General features: G+C 39.4%; 1 protein-coding gene across 3 annotated transcripts in view; it reads left to right on the forward strand.

The window, feature by feature from the left end:
* asip1 (agouti signaling protein 1) overlaps positions 1-17,401 on the forward strand; it is a 63,192-nt gene that overhangs the window by 40,035 nt on the left and 5,756 nt on the right. For all 3 annotated transcript variants that reach the window (XM_042498478.2, XM_088070479.1, XM_042498487.2), the window contains 2 exons: positions 15,172-15,343; positions 16,946-16,995. In XM_042498478.2, coding sequence (XP_042354412.2) covers positions 15,172-15,343; positions 16,946-16,995 — 222 coding nt within the window. The remainder of the gene's footprint in view (positions 1-15,171; positions 15,344-16,945; positions 16,996-17,401) is intronic.

Below are 17,401 nucleotides of genomic sequence, written 5' to 3' on the forward strand. Positions count from 1 at the left end.
AACCTTTGAAACCTAAACAAATTGGCTTGATTTCTTTTTTAAAAAAACATGGAAAGACAAGCAGCAACAAGCTGTTGTTTCCCAAAATTTAGCAATGAATTAGTAAAGTTACCTAAAAATCACCTAAAATTAGCACACAAATACAACAAGAAGAAAGGAAAAAGAGCAAAAACAAAAAAAGCCTGAAAGAAAAGCTGAAATAAAAATCAATAATGATAATAAATGTATTCTTTTTCTGCAACCTAATTTTGAAAATATAATTCAAAAAAAAAATCAAATCTTTATTTGTATGGCACTTTTCATACAAAGAGTAACACAAAGTGCCTCACAGAGATTAAAAACAATAACAGAAATGAAAAACATTAATGAAAATCAAGAAAAATACAGACAGCCTGACCCTCCCACCCCCACCTAGACGTACGCAACAACACACACACAATCATGTAGATATTCCCACACATATTCGCAAAGGCACCCGAACATCCACCTACCACCCACACACGCACACACACACCAACACACACACACCAATTGTTACTAAAGAGACATGGCTAGGCACTGAGACCTGAGTGAGGAGAAGCATTTTGGGGGTTAACCTCACTGAGAGAGGTCACGGTCCAGCACACTGGGCGCCGCCACAGAGAGACCATCCCAACCTGGGCGGACAGGAGTGCCTGCACCAAGATGCCGAGCTCCTCAGCCACCCGGGTCAAAACAGTCCACGGTACAGCACCCCCAATGGTGGACCAGAGACCACTCCCAGTCCGGTAGGCCCCGATGAGGAAACACTGGAGCTAAAAACTAACACAATAAAATAAGGTAAAGAACATAAAACCTAAGAACGTAAGGGACTGAAACAGTAAAATAAGACAAAGAATACAAGTGCACAGTAAAATAGATTAAAGGTTATAACTGCTTAATAATTAGATAGATAAATAAATGAGACTAAAACAGTGGGATAAGATAAAAGAAAAAAGGAGAATAAATAAATAAATAGTGAGTTAGTTAGTTAAAAGCCTGAGTGAAAAGATGGGTCTTGAGCCTCTTTAAAACCTCAACACTGTTCAGATCCTGAGGTTCTCCGGGAGGCTGTTCCACAGACGGGGCCATAGTAACTGAAAGCCGCCTCCCCATTTCTTTTTAGAGCTAACTTGTGGTATGGTTAAAAGGCCAGTGCCGGAGGACCTCAGGGTCCGCGAGGGTTGATAAGGTAAAAGCAGCTCAGTTAGGTAAGAAGGCCCAAGACCTTTGAGACACTTAAAACAAGTAAAAGAACCTTAAAATCAATCCTGAAAACGCACCGGGAGCCAATGAAGCGATTTTAAACCGTGTAATATGCTCCGCCTCTGGTCCTCGCCAGCACTCGTGGCGGCCAGTTCTGCAATAGTTGTAAATTGGAAATGCTCTTTTTGGGAAGACCAGAGAGCAGGGCATTACAATAATCTAGACGACAAGAGATAAAAAGCATGCATCAGTACCTCCGTGCTGGCCTGAGAGAGAAACGGGCGGACTCTGGCTATGTTCTTTAGATGATAAAACCAATTTTTGTTTTGTGTTTTGATGTGTGGGATAAAAGTAAGCTCAGAGTCAAAATCACACCCAGATTTGTTACAGATTGTGATGTTCTAAAAGCCTGTAACTTTGGTAAAAGTCTCTTCTGGCCTTCAGGACCGATGACTAAAACCTCTGTTTTGTCCTGGTTGAGCTGTAGGAAATTTGCTGCCATCCATGAATTTATGTCTGAAATGCAGTTAAAAGGGCATCAATAGGCCCTGTGTCATCAGGAGACACAGCGATGTACAGTTGAGTATCGTCAGCATAATTCATGAAAGCTGATGTCAGGATTCCTGATGACGCCCTCAAGGGAAGCATGTACAGATTAAAAAGAGTTGGGCCTAAATTGACCCTTGGGGAACCCCACACTTTATCTCATGGATTCCTGAGGAACATGTATCCATACTTACAAAGAAGTGTCGATCTGTGAGGTAGGAGTGAAACCAGTTCAGAACAGTACCAGAGAGGCCGACCAGGTTCCTCAGTCTATTTAATAAAATGTGATGGTCTACTGTATCAAATGGCGGCATGTTAGATCCAGTAGTACCAAGACAGTGATTTTATGGTTATCTAAGTTGAGCCTGATGTCATTTAAAATCTTTACAAGGGCCAGCTCGTACTGTGATTCATCCTAAAACCAGACTGACACCTCTCTAAAATGTTATTTGTGGTTAAAAGTCATTTACTTGGTTAAACACAAAGTTTTTCCAAGATTTTACTTAAGAATGGTAAGTTCGATACAGGTCGATAATTATTAAAAATGTTAGATCTAATTGTTTCTTCTTCAGAAGGGGTTTCACCACCGCTGCTTAAAGGAGGTGGGGAAGACACCGTCTGAAGAGAGCAATTCACCATGTATATCAATTGTTCCTCAAAGAATGCATGAAACGTTTTAAAAAATGGAGTGGAATTGGGTCTAAGAGGTTGTGGGTTTTACTTGGGAGAAAACTCACCAAGTGTCCTCGTGATCTACCAGGGAAAAACTCTCCAGTGTTTCCTCCGGTAAAATCAATGATCCGGGTGAGTAGACACTTAAAATCTGATGCGGTAAAAGACTCGATCTGATGTCATTGATTTTACTTCTGAAGTGGTCTGCAAAATCCTCACAAAGGGCATCACTTGGTATCTTGGAGGGTCTATTAAAATTTGCATTTGTTAAAAGGTCGATTGTGGAGAAGAGGAATTTTGGGTTGGTTTTATGGTCGCTTGATTAATTTTGAAAGTGAGAAATTCTTGCCTCGTTTGACAGTGTTATTGTAGGTTTTGAGGTGTTCACGGAATATTTCGTAGTGAACTGTTAACTTTGACTTTCGCCATCTCCTCTCAGCACTCCTGCAGTTTCTCTTCAGCTTTTTGATGTTCATATTTCTCCAGGGCGTGTGTAGGTTTTGTTTTAACAGTCTTCAATTGAAGTGGGGCCACTGTGTCCAGTGTTGTCTTTAATTTATTGTTAAAACTGTCAACAATGAAATCACATGGTGCTGGTAAAATATCTGCTGGAGTGCTCTGTAAACTGGATAAACTTTGCAGCCACTTCAGAAGTTAGGTAGCTTTCTCACTGATCTCACCGGGCCTCCTGCTGATTAAAACTGGTGACTGTAAAAACACACAAAAGTGGTCAGACACAGCCAGATCCACAACAGATGGCCCACCAAATGGACAGGCCATAAGTTATGACCAGGTCCAGGGTGCGCCCCTGCTGTGAGTTGGCTGTGTGACATGCTGTCTAAAATCTAGGGTGTAAAAGGTTTAAAAATTCTGACACTGTGTCTGAGGAATTGTCCATGTGCAAGTTAAAATCACCAGTTATTAAAATTCTATTGTATTTACTATAGATAATTGATAAAAAGTTCGAAAATTCATTGATAAAAGATGATGAGTACCTGGGTGGTCTGTAGATCTGTTACAAAGAATGGGGTTGTTAAAACAGAAGGCATGATACTCAAATGATACGAAGTTGTTAAAAATACTTCATTTGAGCACATGGTAATCTTTTGTAATTGAAGCAGTTCCGCCTTTTTTGCCCTCTGAGTTGAAAATAAAAAGTTAAAATTTGGTGGGGAAGCTCAGTGAGAACGACAGGTGCATCAGTGCCAAGCCATGTCTCTGTCAGTAGAATGATGTCTAAGTCGTTGTTCACAATAATATCATTTATAATAAATGATTTGTTTAAAAGGGAGCGCATATTCAGGACAGCTATTTTAGTGTCTGCACTGGACGCAGTGCTTGTCACCCAACTCGGGGATTTTAAAATACAGTTATTTCTATGAACAGACCCTGGTCTTACCTGTCTGTTGTTTGTAATTCTGGTTTTGATTGTCTGAATATTATCCTGCGCCTGTATAGTGGTGGGTGACAGTGGAGGTGAAGGTAATTGGGAGGCAGGGGGTCTGTAAGTGCGTGTGTCATTAGTGAGTCAGGAGGAGGGTGTGGAGCATGAACGGATAGTCAAGTCAATGTTCACAGATAAAAGATGTGAACCATTCTTGTTTGGGTGGAGGCCGTGGTGTTGAAAAGGTGGGGCCTGCTTTAAAAAAGCTGCAAAGTTGTCAACAAATGGGATACCTTTTCCCAGGCAGTATCCCTTCAACCACACGTGCAGCTGACGAAGGCGGAGGTGGTGACGTCACCGTAACGAGGGGGGGGAGCGGCCTGAGATAATTAACCGCTTCCCCGTGTCCAGCAGGTGGTCAATTAGGGTGGGTTCCGCTGCTAAGAAGCTCCGACTGCTGGTATTTAGGTCGTTGATGCCGGCCTCCAGGACCAGTGTAGAGGCTGAGCTATGCTGAGCACTCAGCTGCAGAGCGGAGGATGCAACGCCCTTGACCGCGTGCGCCAGGGGTGGCAGAAGGTCCGCCGCCATGCACTGCCACGTGCCTGACCATGGAGGTCCCAACCACCAGCACAGAGGGGCAGGTGCGCCTCTCCGAAAAGCGCATTTCTGTGACTGGGCCATGGATGGTGGAGAGCGGGTTGTGGGCTCCGTGCCTCACGGAGGAATTTCAGGTAAGCCCCAGCGGAGGAGCGCTGTTGTTGCCAGCGCAGCACGAACACTGGTCAAATCAGACCCGTTAGGGACCCGGGTGGTGTCGGCTGGAGCCGGGGGCAGCCACTGCCCTGCTGAGGGTATCCGGAACCCGGCTGCTATGGGTGGTCGCGGATGTCTTCGGACAGCGTTCTTCAGCAGCCTCATACGCGTGGTCAAGACGCTGCCCGGGATGGCAGCTGTTGGTCCTGACTCCAGCGGCGCAGCGGTGGGGCCCACCCGGAGGCTGCAGCGGAGATGACAGACCGGTGCGCAGCGGGCGCCGGGCTGCCTTGGTGCCCGCTGATGAGGAGGGACCTGTGGGACCGGTGGAGGAGTGTCTCCTGGGTGGTGAGCTGCGGTCACCGCGTCGGTCCGAGGCGGGACGTGCAGCAGCTCTGGAGGGGAGCTCAGACCCTGACCATCGCCTGGAGCACCAGCATACGCGACAGAGCTCAAAGCGGTTGGAGAGTAGGAGGAGGCAGGTGGTTCCAGCCAAGGTCCTAGATCGCCACGGGTAACCACCTCAGCCCATGAGCGCTTGGAGACGCGGGGTGGAGCAGAAGGATGGTCATGACCGGTGGGATCCCAGGGCACCGTGTCCTGAGAGCCGCTGAATACAGGAGATCCGAGACATTGCTCGTGGGCGATGGTCATACACTGGTCCAGTTACTTCCCTTACCTCAGTTCCTCGGAGAGCCGGGTGGACATCATTCAACAGGTCAGCGATCTTTTTTTTCCGCTTCCTTAGTTGGAGATGATGGTTCAGGGACATGGCGGTAGCCATGTAGCATAGCTTAGGTTAGCTAAGAAGCTCGCGATAAACAGAGGGACAAAACCGGATTTTTCCGGGTCACTTCTGTTTAGTTTGTCGTCTGTGTTCGTCTGCGTTTGTGCCACCAAGGCAGTTAGTTTGTCCGCAGAAGTTGTGTGAGTTTAAAAGCTTAAAAGTTTACACAGGAGCTGAAGCATTAGCTCTAGCCACCAGGCTAAAAACAAACCTGCTAAGCTAGTCCATAGAGTCCGGTAGGCCGGATAAACTAAAGACCCAAACGTGCGATGGTTAAAATCTTCGACCTCGTTAAAAGATGAAGGTAAAACAACCACAGTCTAAAAGTAAGAAGTATAAGAAGTCGCTTTAAAAGTAGAGAAAAACGTTAGTTCATGACAGAGTAACTGGCCGTACGCTCAAAACACGCAAAACGCTGACGCATGCGCAAAACAATTAAAAGTATAGTTTTCCTGACTTTTTCATTATTTATTTGATCATAACGATACTCTCTTTCTTGCTTTACAAAAAAAAGAAACATTTCTAGTCACCTTTTGCTAATTTATTTGCAATTTGCAGGACATTTCATGCCAAATTGCTGATTGCCTTTTTCCAGGTTGCTCATATCTTAATGGTTTAAATGTTTGTGAAAGGTTTCTGAACCAGCACACGAAAAATGATCTCGATCCAGGTTTCAGAGGGTTAAAAATGTGTTTGAAAAAAGCTAAATGTTTGTATTAATGTCAGTAGTTTTTTTTTTGGAATGTAACTAAGTATATAACATATTGTAAGATTAGATTTGTTTGTGTGAAGTTTTATTTTATTTGGCAGATTATCTTATTCTGTGTTTTTTTCTTTTGTATAAATAGGTTATTTTGATTAATGCTAAATTCATATATTATATTGTTTTAAGCTGCTCCTGCTTAAAGTTAAAATCAGGAGCTACATGATGTGGTACACCTCCCCTTTAACCCTTTAACACCTGAGCCTTCATCAGTTTTCTTGTGCTGCGTTTAGATGCCTTTCACAAGTATTTTGACATCTGAAACCTTAGAAAATTGGTTTGGTTTCTTTAAAAACACATAAACAGTAACTTGGCAAGAAAAAGGTAAAACCAAAAAAAGGAAAAGGTGACGTGGGAATAATAAAATTAGAGAAAAATTCTTTTGTTGTTTGTTTGTTTGTTTGTTTGTTTTTTACTTTACAATTTTCCAGGGATTTTTTTGTTTTTTGGCCATTTCATATAAAGTTGCTTGTCATCCTTCAGTGTTTTTGCAAGAAACCAAGCTAATTTGCTCAGGTTTTAAAGAATCGCAGAGTGATATGAGAGATGCTCCCTGCGATGAGTTCAGTTGTGGTCCTGCTGTTGCAACGGACATCAAAAAGGTCACAGAGAAACTGAGAGGAAGTCCCCGTGCATTTCCTCACCGGCAGCCCCCTCAGTAACTCAACCTTTAGAGTTGAGGCTGAAAAAAGGTAGTCTTACACGATGAACACTAAGCAGAGCCTTTCGGTTAAATTAAACTGGAGAGGAGTCGCCCTAATTGTACGACTGGCTATGCACTCATGACTCAAATCAGCCATTTTTTTTCTTTTAGTATTAGGACTTATTTTTAACAGTGGCCCAAATATTTTGTTGTATTTAACACACTAGAATCCCACCTTCTTGTTAACGTATTCTCTCACTGTTTTGATCTGTATAAAGGTTTGCCTGTTCGGCCTCCTGCAGCAGCAGCAGCAGCTCCCTGCACCGTCTGCTGAAGCCAAGCAAGGCTGAAAAAATGAATCCAGCACAGCTGTGCCAAAATCTGCACTTCCTCTAACAGCCATGCTGGCTCCAAGAGCAGGTCAATCCCCAATAGACCGCAATGTGAAATTTCCCAACTTTACATCAGGAATAAACACATTTACAGCCTGGTGCAAAAAATGGTTTTGGTCTCTGTAGCCAATTTATTCATTCATGACAACTGTGTGAATAGTGAATTGTTTTACAACTGACATGTTTAAATGTTATAAAGGCTCAAAGATAAGCGTGAATTCTTTAGCTTTAGGTGTCACCACAGTCTCCTCCTCGCTCCTCCACAGCTCCTCCCACAGTCCACATATGCTCACTTGTGGCTCCGCTCATTATTTTCAGTCAGTTATGGAGGTGGAGCCGCATTAGTTCTTCTTCTTTCTGTTTTTAGCAGATTGTAAGCATCTGAGGTTGCATACGGTCCCCATACTTTACTGGAAGAAGTGTTGCGTCTTTCAGTCCTGTTCTAACGCCTCTTCAAAATTAAAGTCCCCTGCTTCTTTCATGACTTTTTTTCTGGATGTCCCCTGTGTCCTGCCCAAAACGTGTTTACAACATGCGGATCACACGCATCAACAGTGGGGGAAAAAGGATTCTTGCATCAGGGTTTCATTAAGTTTTGTGGACTTTTCTACATTTTTCATATTTGATTGTGCAACAGTGTCGTTGGAATAATCCGGCTGCTGACGCCGTCCTCCATCAGGACACAGGATACAGTCTTGTTAGGTCACAGTACATTTTTAAACTTCTTTAGGACCACAAATATTTATGGCGAAATATTTATTTTTTCAAAAAAATGTATCTTGCTCTCTGTTATTGCCCACTGGGACCACAAAAACACATGTGATGGCAAACCAGCTATAGACGCACATGTGTGATGAAGAAAAGTGGATGATTATGTTCTGCGAGTAAGACAGACAGACCACATGTGTGACCAGAAAAAAAAGCTCAACCTCAATCAGAAAACACTCCAAAGAGCTGATTTAGTAGATTTCTCATTCAGCGAACAACATAAAACAATAACAAAATTAAAATGGACTACTGTTTTATAGTTCCCCGAAAAAGATTTGACTCATAATAATAGATTATTATTGTAAAAATGATTGTTTATCTTTTTTTTCTAAAAAAATAATTATATCCAGGATATTATAAATGAAAGTACTGTGGTCTTCTTTACAAACTCAGGGCCAAAAGCTAATAGCTTTCTCGTATTAATGCATCATCTCAGCTTTTAACAGCCAGACCGACACAGGAGTCGCCGTTTAGAGAAATCTAACTGAGAAAATCAAAGCGAAACTGTGAAAGTGTGACCCATCCTAAAATAACTCCCGGTCATGTGGGTTGATTTTGTAAAGGCACTAAGAAAACAACTTACTTTATCAATTTAGTTTTGATCTCCATCAGTGAGCACTTCTACATTTGCAGACTTGTCAGGTCACAGTGTATTTTAAAACCTGTATTTTATGTAAGAAAATTAAATTAAATTTAAAAAAAGAGGGGGTCTGCAGTAACTTCATAAAATATTTTTGTCAAATTTAGATAGACAAAATCACAATAAGAAAAATGGATGATAACCCATACGAACAACTCAAACAGATTCTAATGAGCAACAGTAACACTTGAATATTTACACACAGACTCACATGCACACAAACATAAACACACGTATCCATATACACACACATATGCAAACACATTCATAAATGTCCCACTGGATTCACACACAGGCTTATTCATACTACACATAATCTGCATAGCTACGTATGTGTGTGTGTGTGCGTGTATGCACCTGCACACAACCGAACACACAATAAACAGTTTAGAAACAGTCATTTATGTTCATAACAGACACGACCGCCTTCAGAGTCTGTCCTCACTCTTATACCTCTTTAAAATAGTGTTTTTGTGCATCTTTCTTAAAACGTTTGTGCATCGTTTGAGTTTCTCATCCAACTTGTTCCACAATTTCACTCCACTGACTGAAATACTCTTCATGGTTGTACGAGCACGAAGTTTCTTAAAGTAAAGCTTCCCTCGGAAAACACAACCAGCCTCCCTGTGTGAGTAGTTTTAAATGGAATATGGATGAAATATTTATTTATTGCTATCTGACATGATTTTTTTTCTTTAAAAAGTAAGAACAGTTAAGTTTTATGATAATAAAAAAAGTCTAATATCACAGTTATATATATTTTTTTCCCTGATGTACATATGTCCTCCTCTCAAACCCCCTCCCAAAAACTAGTAATATGAAACTTTATCATTTAGTTTAGTTTAGTTCAGTTCAGTAGGTATGATCATTTGTGTGTACTTTCTTTAAAATGCATCTTAATTTCAGTGGTCTTTTTAGGTCTCAGAAAATTTTGAAGCCAAATCATCATCTAAAAAAAAAAGAAGGAAAAAACAGAACAAAACAGTACCATGATAAAACATTTGTGGTGGTAAAACAAAGTGGTCTTTTGTTGGTTGTTAAATGTAAGAATTTATCCAGATCATTTTTTTTTCTATTAAAAGTAAAGTTTATCATTATAAAACAACTGTCTAATATCACAGTTTAAATTGTTTCTGATTTCTAATAAGCTACTTTTTTAAAAAGTCATGTTAAAAGCACTTTTTATTAATTTCACTCACATTTTTTTAAGATGTTTATTTTAGTTGTTTTGAATACAGTTAAGCGTGTTTTTTTCCTGCTGTTTCTGAATTAAAAAAAGACAAAAAACATAAAAAAAGAAACAGAAAGAAAAGGAAATAATGCAAGCTTGTGTGCAAAAGTGGAACCAGCAGGCTTCAACAGAGCAGATCGATTTAACAAGGGGTTTAACTCGGGTGTTTATATCCACCACAGATTCCTAGACATGTTTCTCTCTGTGTGTGTGTGTGTGTGTGTTTCAAACAGACAAAGTACAAGAGAGGATCTTTGCATTAATTTCGACCTAATGAATGTCAGATGTTTCGTCTCAGTCTGGTCAGACAAACCCAGTCTGACCATCTTTGATGTTACAACTGGAGTAAAAATGGAATCCAAAAATAATTGACCCCCTTTATAAAAAAAAACCCCAAAACATTTTCAGGTGTTTTTTTTTTTTTTTTGTCACCTTTCTCTAATTTTTTGAAAGTTGTGGGACATTTCTTTCAGAGAAAGATGTTTTCAAGTGCCATCAAACCATTTTTCTCAGGTTTTCAAGGGTTAATTGCAACATAAATTATGTAATACAGTAAATTCATGACAAAACAGGTTCAAGAGATCAAATGCAAAGCTGAGAGACTGGACTGGTGTCTCAAGTAACTGTCATTTAAAGTTTCTTTCCAAGCGCTTTGGAGAGGCGTAATCAGCTTTTTCAAAATCAACAACAACAACAACAATCCTTATTTGTGTTTTTTTTTTTTTTTTTTTTTTTTTAAACAGCCACAAAATGTTTTACAAGGAAACAAACACCTCATAAAAACAACAGGTTTTAAAACAAAAGTAATAAAACACCTTTAAAACCGGGACTGACATCAGCTTTCTCGTGCAGCTTTCAGGGAGTCATTTCATCGAGGTGGATAATTATTTCGATAAGTCTAACGAGTTGAAGTGAGAGATCAGTTTCAGATGTTTCACTCACAATGTGACCAAACATGACTGTACGGGTTTGATTTAGTGACCAAGAACGTAATAAAAATAAAGTTTACAGAAAATTATGATTCACCACTTTTACGGTCTTAAAAAGGCAGTAAAAGACAGAAGTTTATTCACGGTCACAGATTTTAGACTGAAGCCTGTGTTGTAGTGGCGTCTCATTTCCCATCATGCCTAGTGATGGACTGAGTAGATTGTGGTTTGCACTTAATTTAGCTGTTTCATGTTCCAAAATGCAAATGTTATTTTTATTAGTGTTCTTAGTTTGTCTGTCAGAATGTGGTGATTTATGTTGGTTATTTTAATACGTGATTTAGTTTAAAATTTGCACCATGAGCAAGTTAGCAGAGAAGATTCAGCACTATATAAAAATGTTACTTACAATTTATGAATACATTGTGTGTATGTCAGTTTTAATCCTATTTGATCATTTAAAACACATGGATTCATCTAGGCTTCTGATAATATAACCATTGTCTTAAGCCTGTCTAGTTGTTGATTTTTTAACAAATACAAAGGAAAAATAAGTAGGCTTATATAATTTGCGAATTTAGTCTGTCAGCATTTCTCCCTGGCCGCCCCCACACCCTGTAATGTGTAACGTAATTTTTCCCTCTTTTTGACTCATTTGATTGTCTTTCCGTGCAGCTGTTCATCTGGGCCTCGTGTGTGTGCCAGGCTGAGCACAAAGCGAGGCTGTGCAGCCTGCCTTGAGTCAGCCTTGAGTCAGCCTTGATTAAACGAGGCTAGAGTGAGTCAGTGGAATGACTTTTATTAGGAGATGGTGCTAGTTTAAAATGGGCATTTTCAAGTGAGCTTGGCTTTTTTAAAGCTACATTGATGCCTAAAAAGGTGCATTTAATAAGAAACTTAGTTTCCACAGGGTGCCACCTAGAAATGGTATTTTGCAGCCACAGAGTGACTGTTTTTGTAGCCACGGGCCATCAGGCCATAGTTGGGATATATTTATTTTTTTTTTTTTTTAAATGTACAAACGGACAGTACAGAAACACCCATTTACATTTCACATTATTTAAAAAAACTTTAAAAATTTTTTTAAAAAACTTACATGAAAATTTAAGTAATAAAGTTAAATAAAACAATACAATAAAAAGGAAAAAAAAGAGGAAAGACGAATGATAGTAAAAAAGGAAGCAGGATGAGAGACAGGGTAGAATTAGATCTATTATAACACCAGTGTGGTAAAAGTAGGGGGCGCATTATTCAATCATATGGGATGGGAGATTTTCCATGTAGATAATGAAAGGATGCCATATTTTACAAAAAAAAAAGATGTATCTTATTCCTTAGTGAGTAAATGATCTTTTCTAGAAGAATCCAACCGTTCATTTCTGAGAGCCACAGTCCAACAGTACATGGGAGATCTCACTTCCATTTCATTGCAATGCATTTTTTCTCAATGGTGAGTAGAATTTCTGTTAACTTGATGTGATAATGCCTGATGTAAGAACGTAAAAGGTTGCCGAGGAGGCGTACCTCAGGGTCCACTGGGAGAATAACTCCATGGATTGCGGATAAGGCATCACAGATCCCCTGCCAGAAGCCCAGTTAACTACAATGCCAGGTTTAGTGGAGGCCACGGTTAATGTTGAACGCTGGTGATGACTTTATCTGTCAAAGATCACTGCAGCGTTTCACAGATGTGTGTTAACAGCTCTTCACAGGAGCTCTCCCTTCAGCACCACATCTCCACCACAGCAGAAGTCCAGAGTGTCCAGTGCTTTTCACACCAGAAACACAATAATTAAATCATTTTATAATTCTCAACTTGCAGCTGCATCACATTTGTCCTCTGCTCAGTGCAGCCGGGGGTCGCAGAGAGTAGGTGGGTTTCCATTAACCCTCATATTGCGCAAATTGAAATTGCGAATATAAAATACACGTAAAGGAAATACGTCAATTTGGAAAAACTTTACTTACTACTTACCATGAGGTGGTGTTTAAAAAGCCATATTTTGCAAAAATGCAATGAAAGCTTCTTGCTTTTATAAGGCACATGATGCTTTGGCTATACATTCCCTTGGGCATGATGCAGAAGATGTGTTATTGCATCACATAGTTTTTCAAAAGCTGAGCGGATCATCCAGTTTTGAATCCATAATTCCTCTGTGAAATCGTGGACAATCGCCTCCCAGAAATCCCCAAGACGTGGTCGCTCCCACATTAAAGGGGCTTGGATTTCCAGAATTGCTGGTATAACACGCCCACGTCGCCTTCGATTGGAAATAATGACGGCTAGTGTGATGGCTGCAACAGAAATAAACCTGCTAATGTTTTCATCATCAATGTGTTAATTCTCAGGGGGCTTCTTCTGAAGTCTTCCATAAAGCTCATAATCACTTTGTCTTGATGACAGCATGCTCCTGCAAACAGTGTTTACCTTTTCAACAGAGTTTCAGTGGTCATGGCTGAACATGACTGAATCAGGCAGCTGTAGTGAATATTGTATTTTAAATCTATTTACAACTATGTTGAAATGGGATTTAAAGTTTTACGAAGCACTAATATTCTATAGGATAAAACTTTCATGAATCTGGCAGGTCGGTTGAGGTGTCTTATTTTGATCTAATATGACTTTCACAGTGTTTATTATTTAAACACACTGTGAAAATACTGTAATGATATTTTATTTTATTTTATTTTCTCAGCCCTGCGCCATTTTACTGTCTGCATCTTGCATCTGATTAGCAGAGCAGCCAGACTGTACACTTCATATTTTGTCAACACATCTGCACACTTTTTATTGCTTGTTAATATCCCTGCTGAGTTTTGGGTCATTGTTTCACCTCTTGAAATCATTCCACTTTGCAACGGATCAATGCACAAAAGTGTGGTTGTCAAACCTCATGAAAAACAGCCACTCTGATCCTCTTTTATCGCTCCAAAGTGGAGACAGATGCCGGGCAGGAGATGTTTCAAGGTGGTTTGAGGTGCTGTTTAACATAAACAATGTGTGTAAGATTCTTGCTGGATGCTTCCACTGCTTTCAAAAGGACAGCCTAAGGCTTCCTCTGTCCTGAATGTAGTTTCCGACGAAAAACCATCCCATGGGCCTCAGAAGTTGCTCTAAGGAGGTTTGCTGTTTCCTGTCTCCTTAGATTCAGATCTAATACAGTTGATTCCAAAATGTCATGTACGGCAACAGAATCATGTTAAGTTTCTTAGTGGACATAGTCTGCCATATGTCTCATTTTAGCCCTTTTAAAAAATAAAAGAAAAGACAATATCATTTCTTTAATACCTCATAAATAAATGCATTGGTAAAGCCCAGAAAAAGGAAAGCGTATAGTCCTTGCATGCATCTTTTCTTTTTTTCATTCATCACCACCACAAATTATTTTTCAGTCCTTGATAACAATTTTGAAGAGGATGAACATAATCATGTATGAATAATATAAAGGCATTTAATGAAAAGAAATAAATACAGGAAAACAAAAAATATAAACTAGTAAGGTGGTGGCTGAAGCTTCAGCGTATTATAGCTACCTTTTTTTACTTATCATATACTCATGAATAACTCATTTACTACAAAGTTAAGGTTATACATAACAAAAACAACAGAATTAGCAACAGAAAGACAAAAAAACAAAAACAAAACAAACAGAAAATTCAAAAACATGTTACACAAAATAATACTTATACCTCAGTTTTATGGTTTTGGTAATATAATGTAAAACAATGCTTTATGCAGAAATTTCTACACACTCGATTATGTTGGAGGAAGCAGAGCTTGAAGAAAGAATAAAAAAAAACAAAAAAAAAACTGCATTTATCAATTTATGACATTTCAGTTGAATGAAGTGGAAGTTATTCCCCACAGTCTCTTTCTGCCTGCTGGCCGCCAGCTGTTTACAGTCCTGTAACTTTTCTCCCTACACCACTAGGTGTCGCAGTTTCTTTCAGCTCAGCTGCCTGTTCCACCAGTAGAGACCACAGACTGAGCTCTGTTGGTGCATGCTGTGCACTACATACAGAGGAGCACCTGTATTTATGACTGTTTTGAAAAAGTTACCTTCAGGATTTCTAAATACCCTGGTATACTGCAATACCATGATACCACCCAAGCCTAATAAATTTGTGAGAAAAATATCCGATAGTTGTTGAGATATTTCTGTCTGGACCACAGTGATGAACTGACCAACCGACAGCTGTTGTTTTTCCTGTGAGTAGAAAAAGAAATTCACACCAGTTACCAAACCTTGTAATAAGATGATCATAATTAAACCTACCTTGCGAATTTAATCATTTTTCCTTTATCTTAAATTTATTCAGAAACAAATCTTAATGTACTTCATGTTTTTGAATTCCTGCTGGGAAAAGGAGCTTCTTACTTCAAAAACAAACATTAATTCTTAGTATGCATTGTTTTTTGTTTTTTTTTTGTCCAGAGAAAGATGCATGCCTTCCTGCTGCTTGGCTGCCTCGTCCTCGCTGCGACAGAGTACTTCCTTGCCTCTGCCTACATGATCCCTGATGAGATACTCTCCTCCAATAGGGTCTTTGTATCCAACGCCCTGTCTCAAAGCCTTGAGACAAGCCCACCTCCTGTTGTTATTGTAGGTAAGTCTGCAATATTGCAGTGTTTAACTTTATCTGTAAGATCAAAGTCCAGATTGAATGGTACCGATTTAGTGTTTCTAATTTTTATAATTTATGTCATGTGTATATTATGCTGACCACGGGAGTGTTTTTTGATGAGACACAAATGCACGAGGCTGCAAGCCAGACCAGCTGATAACCGCTAAATTATATAAGTGATTTTCTTTTTGAAGAGCGAGGGATGTTGGTACCAAACAAGCGCTTTGGCCAACTATTTCCATAATACTTCCACAATTTTGTTTCTCTAGTTCAGAGGTTCCCAAACTTTTTCAGCTTGAATCATCAATCTAATTGTATTTCCCATCTTTGCAGAGCAACAGCTTTTGTGTGAAAGGAAATAAATGCCTGTCCGATATAGACGCCTGTCCCCCCCCAAAAAAGCCTGAGTTCAGTGGTGTAAGCAAATAATAGCCAGAGTTAATGAATTAAGTTTTATCGTAAATGCCATTTGCTGTCTAATCCACATTTGGGACCAACCTTCAAGTCAGGGACACAATGTCAGAATGTCAAACATGGCAAACACTAACAAGTAATGTTAACCAGCTAATAACACACTAATCACCAGCTAACCGTCGTATTAAAAGTCAAATAGTCTACAAATAAATCCATGACTAACTTACTCTTCTGATGTCAAATCACTCCCTTGAAAGTCTTGTTTTGCACATGAAAAATTCTTTTGACTTGTTTTGATGCCAAGAATGCTTCATTTGGAGATGTCTATCCACTTGTCCTAAGGGTAAAAAATGAACCGCCTTTACTAAACCCCTAAAATAAAGCAGCTTGATTTAATTTTAAACAACAAATCTATTTTGCATGAAGAAACAACCTGTCATTCATCACAAACTTTGTGAATATCTAGGTTTTCCCTCTTCACAGTGCAGAGAGACTGCACTTCATCAGTGAAATCCACTCATTTTCATTACAACACACCAGTCATAATTGTTGTCAATAATGACCCCTATGACAAGATTTTTACCCCGTTGGTGCACAGCTTTCATGGAAATATGAACAAAGGTAAAGTTTCACTTTTTTTCATGTTGGGGTCATTTGAGGAAAAGTCATTGAATTTTAAAATGAAAAAAACATCATTTTTGAGCCTTAAGACAATGTGGGGGTTAAGTGCTCATTAATGAGCACCTCCTCCAAATAAAACACACTAAAGGTCTCTCCTCTGCATTTTGATTGGCTTTGGTGAAGCGTACATTTAATAATAATAGGTCCAGGTTTATTATATATACACTCTTTATTTATGTTTATTTATTGGCTCCTGACCACCCATCACTTTGTAAAGGTGGCCCCTGGGCAAAGCTAATTGAGAGTCCCTAAACTTTGGCTAACCTAACCTCTACGACATTAACTGTTACAAAGTCAATCGCAAACATCTTTACTTGTGATACTGATTGCTGTGCCATTATGTCAAACAGAATCTCTGTCAATGTGATTTTTCTATAAGTAATTTTTCACTGTTTCAGTACCGTTTATCATCCTGTATGCTGACGATGCACTGTTTTCAGCTGGGAAAGTTCTAGAAGCATCCGTGTTTTTTAAAATGTTTTCTCTCAGAGTTGCCGAAATCAAGGAAGAGGAACAGGAAGACGAAGAAACAAAAAAAGGTATTACAAAAAAAGAAAACATTTTTGACCGTTTGATGAATTGATGCAGAAAGAATGCACGCTGTATCTATTGCAAAATTATTAGATAATACGTAGTATGAGTAAATCAATATGATCTTTTTGGGTCCACTTTTAAGCTTCCTCTAAACTTTCAGCTGCTTTTCATGATTTTGATCATTGGCTGCTTTTCATTAGTTGTTCAGCACACCCTCGTTGACCTCCCTTTGGCCTTTGACCTTGGGAAAATCCCTGCCACCATCATAGGGAACTGTGACTGCTTCTTACCAAAACCATATTCCTGTGATTTAATTTGACAAATAAACTGATAATTTAATTGACTGAAGTTTAGTCCCATTTGTATGAAAAACTGATGTTAACTGATTAACCACTGATTGGCTGAGAGCAA

The sequence above is a fragment of the Plectropomus leopardus genome, chromosome 2, assembly GCF_026936395.1.
Source record: "Plectropomus leopardus strain MGB_pleo_1.0 chromosome 2, ASM2693639v1, whole genome shotgun sequence".
In the NCBI taxonomy this organism is placed as follows: Eukaryota; Metazoa; Chordata; class Actinopteri; order Perciformes; family Serranidae; genus Plectropomus; species Plectropomus leopardus.